At 44.1% G+C, this 22,624-nt stretch overlaps 2 protein-coding genes across 2 annotated transcripts in view; both read left to right on the top strand.

The window, feature by feature from the left end:
- The first annotated feature begins 157 nt into the window (after nucleotides 1-157).
- Nucleotides 158-22,617, top strand: SHPK (sedoheptulokinase). The gene is made up of 7 exons (XM_059147563.1): nucleotides 158-388; nucleotides 5,724-5,865; nucleotides 12,777-12,960; nucleotides 13,500-13,652; nucleotides 14,640-14,815; nucleotides 18,497-18,697; nucleotides 21,866-22,617. The coding sequence occupies exons 1-7, from the start codon at nucleotides 221-223 to the stop codon at nucleotides 22,276-22,278; spliced, it is 1,437 nt and encodes a 478-aa protein (XP_059003546.1). The 5' UTR covers nucleotides 158-220; the 3' UTR covers nucleotides 22,279-22,617.
- TRPV1 (transient receptor potential cation channel subfamily V member 1) overlaps nucleotides 18,561-22,624 on the top strand; it is a 43,997-nt gene continuing 39,933 nt past the window's right edge. The window contains exon 1 of the mRNA XM_059147555.1: nucleotides 18,561-18,697. The gene's annotated coding sequence lies outside the window, so the exon portion shown is untranslated. The remainder of the gene's footprint in view (nucleotides 18,698-22,624) is intronic.

Genomic DNA, 22,624 nt, shown 5'->3' with positions numbered 1-22,624 from the left:
GGGCCCTCTAGATCCTGCCTTCCGCCGCCTCTCGGCCTATGGCCGGGGCTCGCCGCGAGGGTAGGCGGGGATGCGCCTCCTTTGACCAATGGGAAGGTGAGAAGCCTCAATGTTGGGTGTGGCTGAAGGCTTGGCCCCGCCTCGGCGCCTAGAACCAGTGCGGAGCGCGCAGGAGGGGGCGCCAGTATCCCGTACGTCAGCTGCGCGACTCCCTGAGGCAATGGCTACGCGGGTGGTCACTCTGGGTATCGACCTAGGTACTACGTCTGTGAAGGCGGCCTTGGTGGAGGCCGTGCCCCGCGACCCGTCCGGGTTTGTGGTACTGGCGAGCTGTGCCCGGGCTACGCGAGCTGAGGCGGCGGCCCAGAGTGCGGCGGCAGGGCACCAGGTGAGGCAGCGTCCTGGAGCTGCGCCGCCTCGGGGAGCCACTCTCGCTCCTCAAAGGAGGCCTCCTCGACACCCCTCTTCTTCAAAGAAGTCTCCCTGATTTTTCCAGCCTGTCCGACCTCTTCCTGCCTGCTGCAGCTCCCTGTGATCCGTTACTCTTCCTCCCAGGAGCTTTTCCCACCTGCTGACACCGTCTGGCTCTCTGGCCTCTGGGAGTATTGCTCATGGCGCTCTATCCCGGTGCTCTCTGCCCTCCACTTTCTGTACTTTGATCCGGGGGAATTGCGCTCCCCGTGTAACCTCAGGCCTCCCTCTTGTTCTTGACCACCTGACACCTGCCGGCATCCGGTATCTTCAAGTTCAGGATTCATTTTGTTCCCCAGGGCAGAATACAGGTTTTCCTCAGGAACTGAGATTGTAGAAACAGGGCGTAAGTGGCTCTTCTCATTCCTCAGGGATGGAATGTGGACTGGGGAATTGGAACACTTGGTCAGCAAAAGACACCAGGATCCAAAGGCTGAGACATGTGGAGGAAGGACTGTGCAGACAGACAGGAGAGAGAAGCTGATTTAAATGTAAGGAAAAGATCGGATGGATCATTATATTTTAAAACTAGTGTTTTGTGAAAGCTACGGGGTAGAAATGGAGAATTTCACCAGAGTGGGATCTGTTTGGAGATGTGGGTTCAGAAAGATCATCAGTTCTTAGAGCTGGATTCCATTAATTCCCTGAAAAAGGTAGCTCTATGTTCAGTTAATTGACAATAGAAATTAATATCCAGGAACTTTCTGTAAAACCTTAGGACTTTTTTTTTTTTTTCTTCTTCTTTCTGGATCTTTGCTTGTTCTCCCAGTTGAAATAGGTGGCCTCTAAGGCTCTTTCCAGCCACGAACAAGCCCCATTCCCTAGAGCTTGTTTTTCACAATCTTTTGGCACTTATCTAAGTTCTTTAGGGTTCAGAGTCCATCTTGCTCAGAAACATTTCAGAGGATAGAGAGTTCAGGAGCACTTTGCATTTTCATAGACTCCAAATTACTTTGGTTGGGGCATCAGGGTATTTTAAAATGCTTATTTCACTACATGGACTATGAAATAGAGCCATCTTCAGCTCTTACCCTGTGGAGGTGAGCAGCAGAGTTGGGATTACAGGGAGTGGAGTTAGGTACTGCCCTTTTCTCTTGAAATAGATCCAGTCTTTTTTTTTTTTTTTTTCTTTTTCTTTTTTCCCAAGTAGGCTTCCCACCCAGCATGGGAAAGCTGAACTCACAACCCTGAGATCAAGACCTGGTCTGAGATGAAGAATTGGACGCTTAACCAGCTGAGCCACCCAGGGGCCCTGAAATAGGGTCATTTCTTGAAAACTGCTTTCTAGGCTTATCACAGCATGCAGCAGGCTGTTCTGTGTTTACAGGCACACAGTGTGCCACACCTGCCTAATGACAGTTTTAGGAGAGGCCAGGAATAGCCCCCTTGCATCCTCCACGTCTGTGTTGTGCTCTGGGACAAACAGTATTGCTGTAATTTCATCTACAGAATTTCTCAACCTTGGCACTGTTGATACTTTGGATTAGATGATTCTTTTTGTGGGGAGCTGTCCTGTGCATTGTAGGATATTCAGCAGTATCCCTGGCCTTAAGTATTACATGCCAGTAGATCCTTCTACCCAGTTGTGGCACCCCAAAATGTCCCCATCCTGACAAATATATCCTTGGGGACAAACATTACCCCTGAGGTGAGGACCACTGAGCTACAGAAATGCCTGATGACTCTGTCCTTTCCTTATGTCCGTACTTTTTACTCTTAGTAAGTATTATATACACCAAGGTCAAGCTTGGCAGCTTTTAAGTATTTGTGACTTTAAAATACCAGGATGTTTGCGGGAATCTCTGTCACCCTTTCTGAGTTACTACTTTCCCCTTTCTGGGCCTCAGTTTCCTCATTTGTAAAGAGGGGTTGGTGGGTAGGAGGGTTGAATGAGTTTCTGCGTTCTTCCTCAGATCTGACGTTTTCGGATTTGATTTGGTTGTAGAGCGATGGATATTTTGAACCAAGGAAAGGGGGCAGCACCAATCCTGTTACATTGTCGGTATGCCCATTGTCAAAGAGCTACTCACTGATCACACTCACTATTGAAACTTGAACTAATTGCTGAGCACTGACTCCCCCCTTGTCTTCACTGCCGCCTGGCCCATTTCCCTCCTCCACCATCCCCACCCACACGACTCACCCACCCTGGGCCCGTTTTAAACAGTGGCTCCTCTGTCTTGGGTTGATACACCTTCCAAGGTCCTGTGGGAACTCTAGCACTATCCAAAAGAAATTCTAACCACAAATGTGATGCACACCTGTAATTTTCAGTTTTCTAGTACTAAAAGTAAAAAGTAACATTTGAAATTAATTTTAATTGCATATTTAATTTAGTCCAATGTATCCAATGTACTATCATTTCAATATATAATAATTAATATAAAATTATTAATAAGATAAATTGTGTTTTTTCATACTAAATCTGAAGTCTGGTATGTATTTTTATACTCCCAACACATCTCAGTTCAGGTGCACAGCCATGCATCTCCTCTCTGTTGGTCTCTCACTGCCTAGTCAGTTCTGCCATAGAGTCTTGTTAAAATCTGGGGCTGCAGCCTCAGGGAAATGATTTGTGCTCGCTTGGCACTCCTTCCCCCATCCCACCCAACCTCACCTTCCTTGTCTTCTGCTCCTTTGTTCAGGCTTGTTTGGATTCTTAGAACTGCCCCTGCCCAAAGCCAGCAGCCTGACAGGCAAGTGAGGGGTTTGTCTTAAGGAGGAGAAGGCTGCGTTCTGCCCTGGGTAGGGTATCTTGGGGCTTGTGGTCTTTAGATGCTTTTCCAAGACTGTGTGCTTTTTAGTTCTCCAGAGACCAGACATTTATTAAGAGCTGAGCCACATTTCTCTTCTGAGTTTTCCATGGGTCCTTCTAGTTATTAAGTATAAATTTATTTTGTGCCTTGAGATAATTTTTGTGTGCCAGAACATTTTACTTTGGTTGAAATAAAAACAAGTATTCAACTTATTAAATTCAGAACCCTAGTTCTTAAGTTTTTAAATTTAGCTCATAAAGCTGGTTCCATTTGTAAGTCAAAAAATGTAACTATCTGGGTGCCTGGGTGGCTCAGTGGGTTAAGCCGCTGCCTTTGGCTCAGGTCATGATCTCAGGGTCCTGGGATCGAATCCCGCATCGGGCTCTCTGCTCAGCAGGGAGCCTGCTTCCTCCTCTCTCTCTCTTCCTGCCTCTCTGCCTACTTGTGATCTCTCTCTGTCAAATAAATAAATAAAATCTTAAAAAAAAAAAATGTAACTATCATTTTTGAGGACCTTTGAATAATAACACCATCTCAGTTAAGTACCTTAGTTATACATTTTATATAAATATATAATATAAAATATAACATTACACAATATTCTATTTAAGTATATAAGGTACTCTAGTTGCCTGACCCAAAGCTTTTCAGAATACCTCAATAATTCTTATAAATCTAATAAGTTGAATGGATAACGATGTAAACTTTAAATGTTTTATATGTTTAAAATCCTTTTATAAATATACAGTAGTGAGATTTGAAGTTACAATTGCAAATCTACATCAGTTACTCAATTACAAAGGTAACCTAGGCCAAATTTTCTTAAACATGTAAATTTATCTAAAATACCAAATACTCTTAAGTTTCCTTAAGCACAAATGTTAATCAGATAGGCATAACTCTTTTAAACATGCATGTTTAATTCTTGATGATGGGACCCCTGGGTGGCTCAGGTGGCTAAGTGTTCAACTCTTGATCTCAGCTCAGGTCTTGATCTCAAGGTCATGAATTCAAGTCCCATACTGGGCTCCACACTGGGTGTGGAGTCTCTTAAAATCTACTTAATCATTGAGAAAACAACTACGTCATCTGGGTTGCTTTTCCAAGTGCATATTTTGTGGTGGCCTCCTTAGCTTTTTGAAACTTCTTACTGAATGGAGACATCTCCTGGGATTGGATTGGTTCTTGGAGTCTGATTTCTAGTTTTTAACAGGGACTTCATAATTTAAAAGAAGAGATGGTCATGGAACCTACCTAAATTTTTTTGGTGTGAGTCACCTACTTTTAAAGTTATATTAGTCTGTACCTCCCACCCATTTGGATACACTGCTTAATTGGTTTTGGCATTTTGGTATCTCTAAGATACATAAATGTGCTTTTGCTTCTGACTCCAGAGACCTTTAACTTTTTTCAAATCCTGCATTCTATTCACATATTTGTCGCAAAGACCATTTGCTTCATAGATATTAGTATGCTGTTTGTTGACAGCTTCTTATTTCTCATGACTTTGGTTTTCAAGGTTATTCTGCCGTGAGAAGTTCTTAAGGAGGCAGCAGATCAGAAAAAAGGCAAATCAGGAAAGGATGGTCCTGACGTTCTTGAATCTCATTTCCACCCCCCAATCCCCAAATCTCTCTATACTACCAGTCTCTCTCTGGGTAGCTTATACCATTGCCTAATTAACCTTCTGATGATGATACTGTCCTATTCAGAAAGCCCAAGGGGAGGGCTTTAGGAGGAGCCTCTCACCCTGGGTCTTGAGATCCCCCACTGGGCTCAGCCTCTCCTCTTTTATAGCTTCATCTCCCACCAGCCCCTCATATGGACCATCTCCCTGGGGCTCTGCCCAGGTATTCTTGGGGTTATCTCCTTGCCTACCTTGCCTAGTGGGTGTTTTGTTTCCAAGTCTAAGGTCTGGCTCTAAAGGCACTAAGGAAATGTTTGCCATGTGGATGAACTAAAGTCCACATGGAAGAAAATGCTAGAGCTTGTCCTAAAGTGCTTCAGTCCATTAGGCCTTTCCTGACTACAACTTTCCTCCAGGTTCCTCCTGGCTATATTCCATCCTTCCCTTATCCTGAACTTCTGTGTCCCTTGTGATAGACCCTTAACTTCTACTTACATTATGGTCTTTCTTGTGTTTTCCTATCCTTCCTGTGAGACTGTCCACTCTTATAGGGCAGATACAATGCTTTCCTCAGGTCAGACTCACCTACAGCGGAGGCCAGAGCCTTGGCCATTTCTGAATCTAATTCGCAGCAGTGCCTCACCTGTGTGAGGAGGGAGTAGCTTGCCCACCACATTCCTGCTCCAGGCCTTGCTGAAGGTGGTAGAGAACCCTCAGTCCCACACGTCCTCCCTGAGGCCAGTGAGCAGTCCTGGAAGTGACCCCAGTGGAATTAGCTCGGCAGATAGTACCCAGGAAATTCCTTGAGGCCTCTGCCCTCTTCTCCCTGTCTGTGTGCCCCTGCCCAATGTGTCCTGTTCTGTTTCCAGGGGCAGGAGCAGGATGTGAGCAGAATCATCCAAGCTCTAAATGAGTGCCTTGCTGCCCTTCCTCGGCAGCTGCTCCAGGAAGTTTGTGGCATTGGAGTGTCGGGACAAATGCATGGAGTCATGTTTTGGAAAACAGGCCAAGGTATGCTGGGCTCTGGGGGTGATCATGTGCTCCTAGCAATCACTGTGGGATAGCAGAGTGCTGCGGAGGGCTCTCCTCTGAAGTAACAGGTCACCCTGCAGTGTGAACAAAATGGCTTATGCTGCCTCTTGCATTTTGTGTGTACCTTTTCTTGTACAAATGTGTAATGAGTAAGCGAACTCTCCACTCATACTCTGTCCATAAACAGGGCGAGGGAAGAGTGAGTTCTCTCTGATTCTCTGTAGGATTCAGCGGAGTGGATTTTCCACAGCTTTCTCTTTATTTCTGTCAGTGTCTCAGAGCATCAGCGCAGACAACTAAAGATTAGTGTAGTTGTGGGAGATGCCAAGACACAGGGGACACTTGAATTTGGGCACAATTTTTGTTGTTTGCCATAATAACGGAAGTTTGTGATTTTTAAATTTCAGGGCATCCTTTTTATGGGCTCAGGTGCTGAGTATTTAGTTGGTCCTCTTCTATCAGGTCTCCCATAGTGCAGAGGTCAGTGACCTGTTCTGTTTGGCCTCCAGGAGGAGACTTATTAAGCTAGCAAAATAAAAATGCTTCTATGCTTGGTAAGGGTGTTATCTATATGATCTCATTGAACTTTCCCAACATCTTTATGAGGTAGGTTACATTAATGGCCCCATTGTACAGATGAAAAGTGGAGGTTCAGAGAGGTTCATAGGCTCAGGGTCATATGGCAGCAAGTGGTGACTCCATCTTTTGAACCCAGGTTAGTCTGATTTTAGACACTGAGCTCTTAAAGGCCTCTAGAAGGACCAGAGTTGCAGGAGGATACAGTACAGTTGCTCAGTGAAGAGAGGAACTTCCCAAAAGAATGTCCAACTTCCTTGGATGTTATGTGTTCCTGTTATAGCTAGCATTAAAAAGCCTTTTTTAGGGCGCCTGGGTGGCTCAGTTGGTTAAGCAACTGCTTTTGGCTTAGGTCATGATCCTGGAGTCCCAGGATTGAGTCCCACATCAGGCTCCCTGCTCAACAGGGAGTCTGCTTCTCCCTCTGACCTCTCCCTTCTCATGCTCACTCTCTCTCTCTCAAAGAAATAAATAAAATCTTTAAAAAAAAAAAAAGCCTTTTTTTTAAGCTATAAAAAATTCTATATAGACCTAAAAGCAGGGAGAATATTATTATGAACAGACACATACCCATCACCCAGCTTCAAAGCTGCCAACATTTTACTGCAGGTGTTTTAAGTACAGGATGGGTGGCTACTTTGGGGTCTGTAGTAAAGGGGATTTGAACATTGGTTCACCCCTTTTTGCCTGGAGAGTTAGTGATTCCAGTTCTCCTGGGCCAAGTGAGTGGTGACCTGCCTCTCAGCAATGTGACAGGTGTCTACTGAAGCATCCTTTGATCAGTTCCCAGGAGGGCCTGGGTGACTGTAGAAGTCAGTGCAGTATCTCTTGCCCCTTTCCTCCTTCTTATCTGCTTGTTGTCAGACTGTTTGGAAACACAGGAACTGCTTGGCTCTAATCAGTAGTTTGTGGAGAAGGCCGATTAGGGTGTTAGAGCTGGCCTCTCAGTGGGAATCTAGGTTGTAAAAGCTTTTTAAACTCCTTAATTTTGCATTAATGAGAATAAATGTCCTTTTAATACTAAAACCCTTCCCAAAAAGGACAACAGAGATCTAAAGATTGTGGTCTGGTCATACACCTCCCTTTCTGCCCGTTTCCTGGACTCTGTAACAACCACACAAACCATTGCCCACATTGTTGGAGAGAGCTGCTTAATATTTCATTGAGACAACCTACATGCCTCCTTGTTTTGTTTTCTGCTTCTGGGAAGGAGGGAAGCCACTCTTTGGCAATGGTAATACTTGCTTAGCAGAGTTGAGTGAATCATACTTGGGAGCAAGTCACTGTGTTTTAATGGTGGCCATAGATGAGTTTGGCTTCAGTACCTACAATATATAAGGCTCCATGCTAGACCTCATTGGAGACAAAGAAACGAGCAGACAAAGCCCTCACTCTCTAGGGCACACTCAAGGCCGTCAACACAGACAGGCACCAGTTTGCTGAGCAGAGAGCTAATTGCTTCCAGGAGGGTACAGGCCAGCCAGCGGGCGGAGAGGAAAGGCAGTGAGAGTGTCTTCTGAGAGGCCTGTGGTTATTATGCCTGTAGACTCCATTTCCAGGCTCGGTAATAGCAGGAGAGAAATGGGGATCATAAAACCAAGCTAAAAGGCAAGCAGCCGACTAGGAGAAACGTTTGCTAGTGTGAATACGGGTGCGTACTAAAAAACCAAGAACAAAGAAAGGACAAATGGCTCTGTGGAAAATGGGCAAAGGATACTGAGAAGGGCAGTTCCTAGAAGAGGAAATACAAGTGGCTAATAAGCATATGAAGAGATGCTCAATGTCATTAGTACTTAGGGTAGCACAGATGAAAACAACAAGAGAAATTACTTTCCACCCACTGGATTATAAGAAATCAAAGTCTGAAAATGCCAAGAGTTGGCAAATGAAGTGGAAAATTGGTTCTTTTAAATATGACTGGTGGTAGTGTCAATTAGCATAGCCATTTGGAGGGCAGTTTGGTGGGGCCTGTTAAAAATAAGGGAACTGCTATGACTCAGCAGCTCTGCTACTTGGAATCTGCTCAGGAAAATCACTTTCATATGGATGTGCATAAGGATGGTCATTCATGGTTGTTCTTTGCCCCCTTGTCACGCTAGTGGAAACTGGCATGGAGGAATAATTGTTGGCGTGCCCAGGCTGCAGAAGGATATGCGGTAGTTAGCAAGAAGGAGGTACGTTCACATATCCTGATATGGAAGGAAGTCCAGAACATTTGTTGGATGATAAAAACAATGCCTAGAAAAAGAAATACAGTGTAGTGCTATTTGTTTTTAAAAAATAGACAAAAACAAAATGAAGTCAATGAAAGCAAACCAAATATGTTGTATCAGTGTAAACATTTTATTTGGATGGTTACCCACAAGGGCTAACTAGGACAGGAAGGGGACTGGGACCCAAGCCTTTGACTTTATGTGTAATATCTGAACATCTTATACTGAAAATCCTGGTTCTACCACTTAGTATCTATGTGACCTTTGAAAATTTTTTTAAACTTTTCTGTGCTTCATTTTTCTCGTATAAAGGGGATAATTATCATACCTATGTGATAAGGCTACTATGTAGATTCAATGAATCAATATTTTTGAAGTGCTTTGAACAATACCTGTACATGGTAAGAGCTCCACATTTATTTTATAATACAAACAAAATAAACAATAGTCCAAATTTGTTTTTGAAAAAGGATCAGAGTTTTGGAAGCAGATAAAGGGGTTGAAAAAAAGCTGCAGAGACTCAACTTTAGAGCTGAGATAATAATGCAGCTTGAAGTTTAAGTACAGATGTAGTATACAGTTGTGAGGGTACACTGCTTTGAGGAGCCCTTCACCCCATGTGAAACGGAGTGTGGTTTAGATGCATGGCTCTTTTGGCTACTGGCCGGGGATACCAAGCAGAGACTGACAAGATCCTCTAGATCCTTTGCTCTGACCCGTCTACCTGCAGTATGTATCCTTAGACATTCTTCTGGATCACTTCCTTACTCCATTCACATCCCTCCTCAAATGTCACCTCAGAGAGGACTTCCCTGATCACCCTCCAAATATCTGTCACTACTGTATATTTCTTGACAGCAATTAAAAGTATCTGGTACCACATATTTGCTTGTTTATATTCTATATCCCTAGCATATAAGCTTTCTGAAGGTAGTGACTTTTCCTTGTTCTTTGCTGTATTCTCAGGGACTAGAACCAGTGCCTAATACATACTAGATATTTAATATACATGTCATTCAATCATACATGTATAAGTGAATGAATGAATGGATGTTTCGTGGCCTGGAACTCAGGGGGAGGGGCAGTTAGGTCTCTTTCTTTGGTTCTTAATGAACATACTTATAAGAAAATGTAATGGTTTTGGCTCCCAAATCTGGGGCCTGAAATCAGTCATGGTCACGAAACAGTCACATGTGGGGTTTTGCCCTGGTTTGCTTCATGGCAGGCATTGGTCTCACCTGGAAGCCATCTCATGTCATGTGGAGCCAGATTCTCATGTCCGTCCATTGGGTTTGTAGTACTCTTGCTGCTGATAATTTTTCTCACCTGGCACTTAATATTAACATTCTTTTCCCATTCTGCTGCAATGGTTGTATTAATGTTGTATGGAAGTGTGAGAAATCTCCCTTGTATGAGGATAGGAGAGAACAAAAGATATGTAGGGGGGTGTGTATTCTCTTTCTATAAAGCTGTTGGAAGTCTTAGACCTTGGACAGAGTTTAGAAGGTAATGGTTCATTTTCATCATTATCATCAAAACATGAATTGAGTACTAGCTATGTCAGGTACTGTTCTAAATGTGTACATGTGTTAACTCATTTAATAATACAACCCTATATATATAGCACAGACAATACACCCAAACCCTAACTCTAACCCTTTCCCTTGCTACTAGTTTGACAGTAAAGTCAACATGTGGCAGGAAGAGATATCAGGACCTAAGAAATAGTTATAAGTTTCCTCCACCTCTGGACTTCCAGATACAGTTGCCACCAAGATGCTGAACTAGCTTGACTGCTGGCTCTCTTCCCCCAAGATTGGTTTCAGAAGAATCATAAGAGAAAAACACTAAAGAAAGGGGAGAACACTGTAAGAGAACCTAGGGTGATGGGACTACTTTGAGTTGGTGCGTGTAGGTTGATGGTTTGGATCTGGGACAAGAGGCAACCAGCCTTGCCTGTGGGAAGATAAATCAAGAGGAGAACTGCTGGTTCCTCTGGACTCTCGTGGCTTTAGGACAAGCAGTACCTGTCCCCATATCCATAGTAATTCAGGTATCCTTGAATAAAATCAAGGCAGTGGAGAAAAGTGGGAGTTTTCCCCCTAATCACAGGGCTGGTGACCTATAATCTAAGAATCCTCAAAACATTGTTTCATCCTGGGAGCAGACTGGAAGCCCTGACCTGAGGAGATGTTTTTCAGGATGGGATGGGTTCGCTGTGGATTCACCCCAGGTCTCATCCATCTTCCCCAGACCTTTAGAGTGGACAGTCTAAGAATTTAAAATTAGCCTGTCATACATACTAAAATATGTGAAAGGTGAATATTAGCAAAAAAACAGTAAGAAGAAGACATAAAAAGAACCAAGCAGAAACATTAGGCATTAAAAATATAATGGTTGAAATAAAGAGTATAATAGTTGGGATTAATAGTGGAATGGATAGAACTTCAGAGCAAATTAGAGAGTGAAAGATGCAAATTTAGGAAGAAGAAAAGGACAAAGAAGTAGAAAATATTAAAAAAAGAGAGAGATTGAAAATACAAATAGAAGCACTAGCATCTGAATACTAGGAGATATAGAAAAGGAAAAATAAAAGCGGTAGAGGAGGAGGTGTGTGGAGAATTAATGGAGAAAATTTACCATAATTGACAAAATAAGATGTAACAGTCTGGACCAAAGGGGCCCATGGAATGTCAATGGAGGGAGAGAAGGAAAACCTTACAGCTGGATATATTAGAGCAAACTTTTAAGGATTTCAAAGACAAAGAAAACTCCAAAAGCTTACAGAGTGAAAGACTAGATGCTATATAAAAGAATAGAAGCATATTGACTAGATAGTTTTCAATAGCAACATTCTATGTAAAAATGCAATGGAATCACATTTGGGTTTTCTATTGTTGCATAACAAACTACCTCCAAAACCCAGTGACTTAGAACAGCAACCATTTTATCATACCTTGTATGAACTACTTCTGTGTATCAGATTGAGCTGCTCTATGTGGGGTTGACAGAGGTTTCTTGGGAGTATTCATCTAGTGGACAGACTTGTCTGGAGGGCTCAAGGGTGGTTCTGGTCAATGCCTGATGCTTTGGTGGGGAAAGCTGGAAGGCTAGACTCAGCTGACTATGGCCTGCTAGATGCCTGCATGTGTCTTCTCCACCTAGTTTCTTCAGCATGGTGGCCTCAGGGTAGTGGGACTTCCTACATGGTGGCTGGCTTCCTCCAGAGTGAGTGCTCCAGGAATCTCTGGTGGGAGCTGCAAATCTTCTTATGACCTAACCTTGGCAGTCCTAGGATGTCATTCCCCCCACATTCTCTTGCTCTCACAAATCATCAAGGCCAGCCTAGATTTAAGGAGAAAGGATTTGAACGCTACCCTTTAATGGGAGTAGTAGCAAGGAAATTGTGGCAATCTATCACAAGTCTACAAAGTATTTTTAAGTATTGAAGAAAGGGAACTTAGAACCTAGACTGTTACAACTGTCCTTCAAATATGAGGGTATGAAAAAATATTTCTGAGCCATATAGGCCTCTAGATGCTTTGCCACAGGATGAACTTTGCTGGAACTAATTTGGGATAAAATATTTAAATAAGAGCAGAGGGAAAAAAAAATCCAGATTTCAAGAGATAAATGAGATAAATTAAGTAAAGATGGCCAGATTCCTGAGTAAAGTTTGATGTCTAAAAATCAATTAGCTGAGACCAAAGGAAAAGAGAAAATATATCCATCATAATCCAGAATCAAGTCTAGATGATATTATCATGATAAGGGTTGGAAGGACAGAGACTAGGGGACTTGAGAGTGTGCCAAATTTGTTTTCTTACAGGGAAGGGGAGGGGTTGTGCCATCAGCTTTAAAAAATGAATTAAGGGGAACATAGAGGAAGTGGGATAAATGGAGGGAGGAGGTGACTTGGTGAGGGTCATGCAGCCATTGGTGGTGGAGCCAGGTATTAAACCCAGGTGCTCTGATAGCAGAACCCACGTGCATACGTGAAGCATTATCATGCTGTGATCTCACTAGCAGAGTGGTCTCGAGGACATGCTGCTGCTGGTCAGTTGTTCTTTTCTCTGTTTTTGGTAATTTCCTTTGTTCCAGGCTGTGAATGGACAGAGGGAGGGCCCTCTCCTGTGTTTGAGCCCGGAGCTGTGAGTCCCCTGGTCACATGGCAGGACGGCCGGTGTAGCAGTGGGTTCCTGGCTTCTTTGCCCCAACCAGAGTCCCATCTCAATGTGGCCTCGGGGTTTGGCTGTGCAACCATCTTCTGGCTTTTGAAGAACAGGTATAGACAACTGATTTTTGAATTGGGTGCTGGATTTCCAGGGACACGAGAACGGCTAAGAGTCTATCTCCAGCCGGTTGGTATCGTTCCACCTGCTGGAGCATCCCTCAGTGAGGTGGCCTGGCACGGGGGTGGTCACAAGACCTAGACTTCTAGAACTGCTTCATTTCTCAGAGGGCTCCTTGTTGGTTATCTGATTCTAAACCAGAGTGGGGAAGAAAAAGGCAGAGAGGGCAAGGGACTTGCCAAGGGTTGTATGGTAAGTTCATGGTGGGGTCAGGGCTGCTGATGTGCTGCTTTCTCAAGCATGGCATATTCTCCCTTGAAACCAATCTCTGAAGGCCAATTCCAGCCAGCGTTGCCTTGAGTGGCGGGGAGGGCCTACCCCTGGGAGGTTCGGCCATCAGGGAGCCACAGCATGTGGGATGCCTGCTGCCACCCAGCTATGCCATGTCTAGTCCGCTGCCTGCAGCTAGGTGAAGCACATGCTTTCGAGTTGCTATTAGACCATGTTGAACTGTTTTTGGTATGAAAACTAGCCCAGAGTTCCTGAAGTCCTACGATGCTGCTGGTACCATCCATGACTATGTGGTTGCCATGCTGTGTGGTTTGCCAAGATCCCTGATGTGTGACCAGAATGCTGCTAGCTGGGGCTATTTCAACACTCAGAGCCAAAGCTGGAACTTGGAGATGTGAGTATATCTTTACAAGCTGGCTCCAGGGTAAAGGCCAGAATCTCGAATGCAAGCGATTTAGTGGGGTTTTCCCGTTTGGGAACAATAGTGGAGGATTCCAAGAACCCAGGAATCAGGTTCCAAAGACCCTCAGCCTGTTCCAGTCACCAGGCAAGGGTGGGCCAGGCTGTGAGTGAACCCTTGGAGGGGGGGTACCCCATACACCATGCTGTCCTGCTCCCCCACAGTTGTCCAGACCTAGGTTGGGCTCCCTTGTTCTCTGTGACTCAGACCTAGCCTGCGGATTTCAAAGAACAACTGTCAGTGTAACAAATTCTTAAATAAGGTTAAGAAATGAAAGTAATAGTCTTGAGGGATGTCTTTCAAAAGTTCATTTTAAGGAATCATTTGCCTTTTCAGATCCAGAAATCCAGTGCCCTCTAAGTTCACTTCCTTCAGGGTCTAAATTCTGAGCTCTGTAAAAAAACAAAAAGCACCTGGTAGTTCAGGTAAAGGACTTTCTAGCATGTTCTGTAAAATTGATAGCCCCCTGTTTACTAACCCTGAGTGATGAATGCAGTTGGTGTTTAGGAGACTGTTGGGTTTGACTTTGGTATGGCCTGTGCTAACTGATTATGACTGTGTGCTGAAATGCTGTCTCCCTTTGCAGAGTGTTTGTGTTAGGTTCAAAACACAGAAGGCTGGATGGCGATGATATCTGGCTCTTATCTAACTCTTCCTGATCACCCCTGCTTAAACTGGTTGTTTTCTCCCCTGGACGGCCAATCCCCAGACTTTTGAAAGCCAGTGTTCTTTTTTTAAAAAATGCAAGTCTATTTTTAATGGTTTATAAAAAGCCGAAAAGGCCCTCTGTGAAAACACTGGATTCTACCCTCCCTTCTTGTGTGTGTATCCTGTAGTGTTTTCCTTCATTGAGTTACCTGGAAACAACAAAGACCAAAAATCCAGTTCCGGGTGAATACATTGTCTGTTTTTGGATTGCAGATTGAAGGCCTCAGGCTTTCCTATCCACCTTCTCCCAGACATCGCGGAGGCTGGCAGTGTGGCAGGCAGAACTTCCCGTGCCTGGTTTGAAATCCCAAAGGGGACACAGGTGGGCGTGGCCTTGGGTGATTTACAGGCCTCCGTCTATTCCTGTATGGCCAAAAGGACAGATGCAGGTATGTCTTTCTTTTATTGGCTCTTTAGACTTCTTCTAGTACCTCCTAAGCTCCAGCTCTGTGTGAGGGCCCAAGGGGCACACATAACCAGCAGCCTTGGCATCCTGTCTATCGTTATGTTGTAAACATGAAAAACAGCCTCCTTCCTATAGGTGAAACCTCTCCTCTGGGAGCTTACAATCCAGCCGGCCAAGTTCTGTCCCTGACCACAGTCTGCGCTTTTCCTCTTTAGGGCCAGGTAAGGGAATTGACGCTCTCTAGGTGGCTGATTTCTGTATAACTCCATGACCAAAAAAATAGATTAGTAGGTTTTCGGGTTTTGTGTTATTATGTGTTTGTCAGTAGAAGTTCCATCCAATCTGATTAGGAGTGCTGTCTTTCTGTATTCAGTGTAAAAGAGTCACAGTGGTGGAGGCTTCAGTCTAGGGCAGGGCTTGGTAAACTTTTTTGTAAAGGGACAGAAAGTAAATATTTTAGACTTTGCAGGCCATTACTTTCTGTCCTAACAACTCAGCTCTGCTGAAGCATGGAAGCAGCTATAGCCAATACATAAATGAATAGGGGTATAGCTGTGTTTCAGTAAAACTTCATTTAAAGACACTAAAATGTGAATTTCATGGAATTTTCATGTGTCATGAAATTTTCTTCTCCTTTTGACTTCTCAGCCATTTAAAAGTATAGGAGTATGCTACTGGATAGTAAAATGCTGCAGCCCCTTTGGAAAATAGTCTGGCAGTTCCTCAAAAGTGAAATAGGGAGTTATCACACAGTTCTACTCCCAGGTACAGACCCAAGAGATCTGGAAACACATGCCCACACAAATACTTCAAACAGATGTTCTTAGCAGCATTATTCATGATAAGTCATAATTCCAAAAAGTAGAACCAATCCAAATGCCCACCAACTGATAAATGGTTTTTTTTTAAAAAGATTTTATTTATTTGACAGAGAGAGAAATCACAAGTATGATAAATGGGTTTTAAAAATGCGATATATCCACATAACTTAAATGCCACACATGGGAGTGAAAGAGAGGAATGAAAGAACCCAGTTCCAAACGGCCACATGCTGTCAGGTTCCATTCCTAAGAAAAGTCCAGAACAGGCAAATCTGTAGAGACGGAAAGCAGATGAATGGTTGCCAGGGGCTGGGCGGAGCCCCGAGTGCTAACAGGTGCAAGGTTTCTTTTTGGAGTGATGAAAATGTTCTAAAATTAGATTGTGGTGATGGCTGCACAACAGTGAATATACTAAAAACCAGTGAATTATACCCTTTAAAAGGTTGCTGTTTATGGTGAATTATGCAAATTACATCTCAATAAAATCTGTTATTTCAAACAAAATGTAAATGCTGGTCTTAGCTCCTAGACCACACAAAAATACATGGTGGGGTGGATATGGCCTGTGGGCTATTGTTTGCGCCTCCCTGGACAAGGGGAGAATTGGGGCCTGCCTGCCCAAACAGGGTGGTTGCAAGATGAGGGTTTCATTTGATCTTCATCGCAGACTGGCTGAGTGAGTCCACTCTGGGAATCCCTTCCTTGTTATCAAGGGGAATGGAGAATTCATTCATCTTACCTGAATTCTCTTTGTTACCACATCTTTTTTCTTCCATCGGTTAGAACTATTATAATTCAACCCTGAGTTTAAAAATTCTGACCAGCTTTCTGCTCTATGCAGTTTGTTCCTATTTCATGATAGTCTTAAGAAATAACATTTCAAGGACTGTTTTTATGTTGTTTTAGGTAGTAATTCCTCTTAATGCAAAATTATCTGAAAGAGAAAAGGGAAATTCTGCCAATTTTGTTTGCACGTATTTTATGGAAAAAAGTCTTCTAAAGTCAAAAGTTGTTCAAAACCTTTTCTCCCAAATTTTCAACTAAAATCAGTTCTTCAGGAAAATGTGCTAAATTTATTCTGTGACACTTAGTTTTCCCAATACACCATCTCAGAGTATAAATGTCAGGGAGCTCACATGGTCTTTGGAGTCCAGCCTACTGGCCTGGGTGAGAATTTAGCCTCTCTTCTCCTTCTGGTGTCACCTTGGACAGGTTGCTTTTCTTCCTGAGCCCTTGTCACCATCCAAAATGAGGGCAATGATATGTTTCTCATGGGGCAGCTGTGACACAATGGAATGGTGCCTCTAAAGAGCCTGGCTCTTTATACACTGGTGGTTTTCTAATCAAAAGCTATTCCCTTAACAACGGACTATCTTGTGCCTGGATGTAAATGTGCTTTTTCTACAGTAATTGAAGGGCTAGTCAGATGGGAAGAAAGTAGGTATTAGGTTCCCTCTTCACTGAGCTGGTTGTAGTCTCTGGTTCCAGATTGGGGCTGCTGGCTGTGCTCACTTGTTCTGTGTGCTTGGTCAAAGTTGGTTGGCCTCCATCCTTGATACCTCCACTTGAAGGGACAGGTGGAAGACATGTTGCTTCTGGTAAAGGGTCATGGTGAAAGACTTGATATGGCAGAAAGTAAAGGTTATTGGCTTTCTAAGATTGTTTTTAGTCTTCTTGCTTCCAAGCTCCCAGTAGATAGGAAGGTTACACGCTGACCTCTGTTTTATTTCAGATCCCAACAGACTGAGAAGAACAGGCTTTTTGGCCAGATCTTGTGAGACAGGGAAGAAAAGAGATTTCTAGAGTCATCCACAGGTCTTGGCCTCAATCCAGAGGAGGAAATCATCCTCTCTGTGCTCAGTCTGTGAGCTTTTCCCCTGCTGGTGGAGGGAGGTTAAGAAAAACACCGTGGATGGGACCCCTGGGTGGCTCAGTTGGTTGGACGACTGCCTTCGGCTCAGGTCATGATCCCGGAGTCCCGGGATCGAGTCCCGCATCGGGCTCTCAGCTCCATGGGGAGTCTGCTTCTCCCTCTGACTTTCTCCTTGCTCATGCTCTCTCTCACTGTCTCTCTCTCAAATAAATAAATAAAATCTTTAAAAAAATAAAAAATAAAAAAAAAAATAAAAAAAAAAAAAAAAAAAGAAAAACACCGTGGATATAAGGAAGAGGTGGCACTTGCTGAAAAATGAATGAAGCCTTCACAGAGAGTCAAATACTTGGACTGAGTGAGGTCTTACTCTCTATACGTCATTGTCTATTGTTGTGTAACAAATCACCCCAGTGCTTAATAGCCTCCAGCAGCAAACATTTATTATCTCTCATAGTTTTTGAGAGTCAGGAATCTGGATGTGTCTGGATGGTCTGGTTTAAGGTTTCTCATGGAATTGCAATCAAGGTGTTGCTTAGCTGGGTCTACAGTCATCCAAAGGCTTGGCTAGGCCTGGTGGATCTACTTCTCAGCTCATTTACGTAGCTTTTGGCAGGAGGCCTCAGTTTTTTGCCACATAGACCTCTCCACAGGGCTGCTTATGACATGGTGCCTGCCTTTCCCCAGAGCAAGTGATCCAAGACAGAAGCTGCAGTGCCTTTTTATGACCCTATATGACCCTTTTTATGGCACAGGATCCCTTCTGCTTATTTTCTCAATTAGAAGCCAGTCCCCCAAGTCCCACCCACACTCACAGGGTAGGGGAAATTAGGCTCTACCTTCCAAAAAGGAGGAGTCTCAAAGAATTTGAAGACATATTTTTTTAAACCAGAATACTCTCCCCTTGCCCTGTTGTGACCTGTGCTCTCTGAGTCAGCCAACAGGCCTAACTTCTGCTTTCCTTGGATCCCAGTTCTCAACATCAGCACCTCAGTTCAGTTGGCAACCTCCATGCCTTCAGGATTCCAGCCAGTGCAGACTCCAGACCCTGCGACTCCAGTCACCTACTTTCCGTACTTTGACAGGACCTACCTGGCCGTGGCAGCATCACTCAATGGGGGCAACGTGCTGGCCACATTTGTCCACATGCTGGTACAGTGGATGATGGATCTAGGTAAGTTGTTGCCCACACAGTGATGTGTTCCCTGCTTGTCCTTGCGATGTGGCAGTATCTTGGTGCTGCCTGTGTTATTTAAGCTTCTAGATTCCTGTGTCAGATCCTGCCGAGATCCAGCACATTCCTTCCTTCTTTGGGGATCTGGGCCTGCAGCCTTTTTTCTTCTCATCTTCTGAGCTGCCGTCACTTATTTTTTTCTGAGGGAGCTCTTTCTCCTCTAACACTGACTAGTCCCCTGGCTTTCCTGTGCCCCCTGGTTGCTTTGTTAGTAGGTCACTGTCCTTTCTGATGACTACAGACAGCTGAAAATAAAATGATCAAACATGGATGAGTGAAGAGTGTCTTGGTATTTTACATTATTATAAAATCCTTATAGCACTTATTCTTGGCAAGTGGTTCCTGACTCCCTTTCTTGGAAGGGATCCCTGAGGACTCTGATGCCCTCCTGCTTTCGTCAGGATAGAATAGATTGTTTCTCTGCTCTTCATTTGCAGAGAAACATGTAACCTCCTTCCAGGAGAGGTTCCCTTTCTAAGCACTTGAGGTAGAGGTGAAATTTCTGGTCAGCCATGCAGGTATAGGGAGATCACAAATCCACCCGTTGAAGCTCTGAAACCGGTCACTCTGGGAAGCTTTCAGCATAGTAACAAGGTGGGACACAGGTAGTAGGGAGCACATGGGAAGGTCATACTGCTTGTGCAGACAGGTGTTGCTGACATGTCCTTTCTGGCTGGCTAGGGATGTCAGGATTTTAGGTGAATTCTGCCCCCTTGGCTGAGATCCCCTCAGGAACGTGTCATTAAAAGAACAGAACTCTGATTTTATTTTGCCTGTGTTAGAAAAGGTTTTCAAGATGCAGAACCAGTTATCAGAATCTTTAGGCAAGCCCTATATTTAGATACTGGTTTAACTGGTTGGCTCTATGAATCGTTGACTGAGTTGACTGGTATTTTCTTTACACAGAAGTGACTTGTTATTTTTACCCCTGAAAGAGACGGTAATATTTAATTTCTCTGTAAGATCCTTTGAAAATGAAAAGTTTTTTGCATTGTCATGGTTCTTATTTTGGTGAAACTGAGGACTTTGAAGGCTAGTATTGGATGTAACTTAACCTTTTAAGAAATTTCTACAATTACATCATTTGATTAAAACATATATAGATACAGGGGTACCTGGGTGGCTCACTTAATTAAGCATCTGACTCTTGATTTGGGCTCAGGTTATGATCTTGGGGTCCCAGGATCAAGCCCCACATAGCACTCTGTACTCCACATGGAGTCTGTTTGAGGATTCTCTCTCTCTCCCTCTGCCCCTGCTCATGTGCAGTCTCTTCCTCTCTCTAAAATAAATAAATAGGGGTGCCTGGGTGGCTCAGTTGGTTGTCTGACTCTGGATTTTTGGCTCAGGTCATGCTCTCAGGGTTGTGGGATCAAGCCCAGCGTCGGGCTCTGTGCTTAGCAGGGGGTGTGCTCAGGATTCTCTTTCTGTTTCCCCCTCTGCTCCTCCTCCCCTCTCTAAAATAAATAAACAAATAAATAATAAGAAATATATAGATACAAATACAGTAGGTTGTTGAGATAAGAGACATTATACTTATTAACCAGATATGGAAATACTAAAGCACAAGATATAAAAATAAAACTCTCGCTCTATTCAGAATACCCTAGATTTGCATTATCTTACAGAAGTTAAAAAACACGAGTTCCACCCTCATGTGGCCTAGAGCAGGGACTCTGAAGCCAGGTGGTCTGCGTTTGAATCCGGGCCCTGCCACTTTCTTGTGCTTTAGGGAAGGTTACTAATCCCCTCTGTTCTTCACTTTCCTCATCTGAAAAGGGATTATCCCAGATCTACCCTGAAGGACTGTGAGGATCCAATGAGTTCTATTGCAAAGCACTTAGAATGATGTCTAGCCCATAACAAGTGTGGTATAACTCCTTGTTAAATAAGCATCGTGTGGTGGTGTGACCTCGGAGAGTGGCATCAGTTCTCTGTTCTGTCAAGTTATTACGTGGCCTTGGCAAGTCCCTTCCCTTCTGTGTTTTTTCAGCTCTGATGGTCTGTGATTCTAAGCCTTTGATGTAACTATTTGGCAACTCATAGCATTTGATCCCCTCCAGTAGATTTGAATAAGGTGGTAAGCCAAGGAATGGAGAGACAGGTCTAGAAACCAGGTCTCTTGGGCCTTCGGCTAATCTGTTCCTGCAGCCTGATTTTGGCATGTTGAACCAGAGTTCTGCTGATCACATTTTGACTATGATATTTAAATTATTTCTCCCTCTTCCTCTCTCTGTCTCATTCCCAAGTGTATGTAGTTGAATTTGTATGAGTTAAATGTGCTGCTGAGGAGACTTTCATGGTGACACTGGGGTGGTGGCTTTCAGCATTGGCTGCACACTGGAAACACTTGAGGAGTTTAAAACATTGTGGAAACAATGTTGATGTTCTAGTCCTGCCTGCAGAAAACTGATGATTTGGCCACGAGGTGGGTTGGGGTAAGCATTTTATAAAAACTCCTCAGGTGATTGTTACACCCTTAAGTGTCAGTAAAGCACTGGTCTAGAACCTTCTACCTCAAAAGTGTAGTTTTGGGGCCAGAGCACTGGCTTCCTCTAGGAGTGGGTAACAACTGCAGAATCTTAGGGCTCCCCCAAGGCATACTGAATCAGAAACTACATTTTAATAAGATCCCTAATTGATTCATATACATATTCAAATGTGAAATGCATTGGTCTAGACTGGTGGTTCTCAACCTCTGCTGAGCGCTGGGCTAGACTGTGATCAGCACTTGGTCCTGGGTTTTTTTTTTTTTTACACTGCTGATAAGTCTAATAGTAGCTGTGATGATGCTTTTTTGATCAGTGAATGCATTTGCCTCCCTTGGGAGCATAGTTATGGGATGCTTAGTTGTGGAATGCTTCGTGTTCACAGCAACACCTACAAGATCTCTCCCTGAAGTCTCGGCTGGGGTCTGCAGTGAGAGAGCCAGCTGGTGTGTGGAGCAGAGCATAGTTAGCTAGCTGCATGAGTCACTGAGCCAGGAAACGGCCAGCCAAGTGAGGATGAACAACAAGTAGATCTACCCCTGCTCACTGGGAATGCTATACTGTCTCAGCCTACAGCAAGGGTGCATGAACTCACACAGATCTTTTCTGTTCTTGGAAGGTCTAGAGGTCGAAGAATCCACTGTGTATTCATGCATGATCCAGGCAGCTGCACAGCAAAGAGACACCCGCCTAACTATCACTCCAACGGTGTTGGGCGAGAGGCACCTGCCGGACCAGCTGGCCTCAGTGACCAGAATCTCCTCCTCTGATCTCTCCCTGGGGCACGTGACCCGGGCTCTGTGCCGGGGCATTGTTCAAAACCTGCACTCCATGCTTCCATTTCAACAGCTCAAGGATTGGGGTGTGAAACGGTTGATTGGCAGTGGGAGTGCACTGTCCAGGAATGAGGTGCTAAAGCAGGAGGTGCAGAGGGCTTTCCCCTTCCCGGTGTCCTTTGGGCAGGATGTGGATGCAGCTGTGGGGGCAGCGCTGGTCATGCTCCAGAGAAATCTTAACCAGAGGGAGTCTTAGTGCATTTTTTGGCCAAAAGACTGTTGCAGATTTTATCTAACTAACATTCATGACATGACCTTGGGGTCATCCTTGAACTGGACAGTTTTGTGGGCAGCTTTTAAGCAAAGCTCATTTTCGGGGAACCATCTTGACCAAGTACCTATCTTCATACTCTAATAATGCAGGCAGGACTCATCAGCTGGATCTCAAATCAGCGCTTCCCAAGAGACTCACTTGGGAATTCATTGCAAATGTACATGTGGAAAAAAGAGGGAAAAAGAAAGAAAAGGAACAGTAGCCCAGCATCATGGTCAGCAGACTCTTCTGTGATTCACCTGTAGACAAAGAGAAAAGAAATGTGAAA

The sequence above is a fragment of the Mustela lutreola genome, chromosome 15, assembly GCF_030435805.1.
Source record: "Mustela lutreola isolate mMusLut2 chromosome 15, mMusLut2.pri, whole genome shotgun sequence".
NCBI lineage: Eukaryota > Metazoa > Chordata > Mammalia > Carnivora > Mustelidae > Mustela > Mustela lutreola.
This window is presented reverse-complemented; position numbering and strand designations above follow the sequence as displayed.

Excerpts from the sequence above, each read along its gene's own strand:
- SHPK (XM_059147563.1), top strand. The coding sequence starts at position 221 with ATGGCTACGCGGGTGGTCACTCTGGGTATCGACCTAGGTACTACGTCT. Across the intron at positions 12,961-13,499 it reads TTCTGGCTTTTGAAGAACAG|CCCAGAGTTCCTGAAGTCCT; the intron begins GTATAGACAACT and ends TATGAAAACTAG. Across the intron at positions 13,653-14,639 it reads CAAAGCTGGAACTTGGAGAT|ATTGAAGGCCTCAGGCTTTC; the intron begins GTGAGTATATCT and ends TTTGGATTGCAG.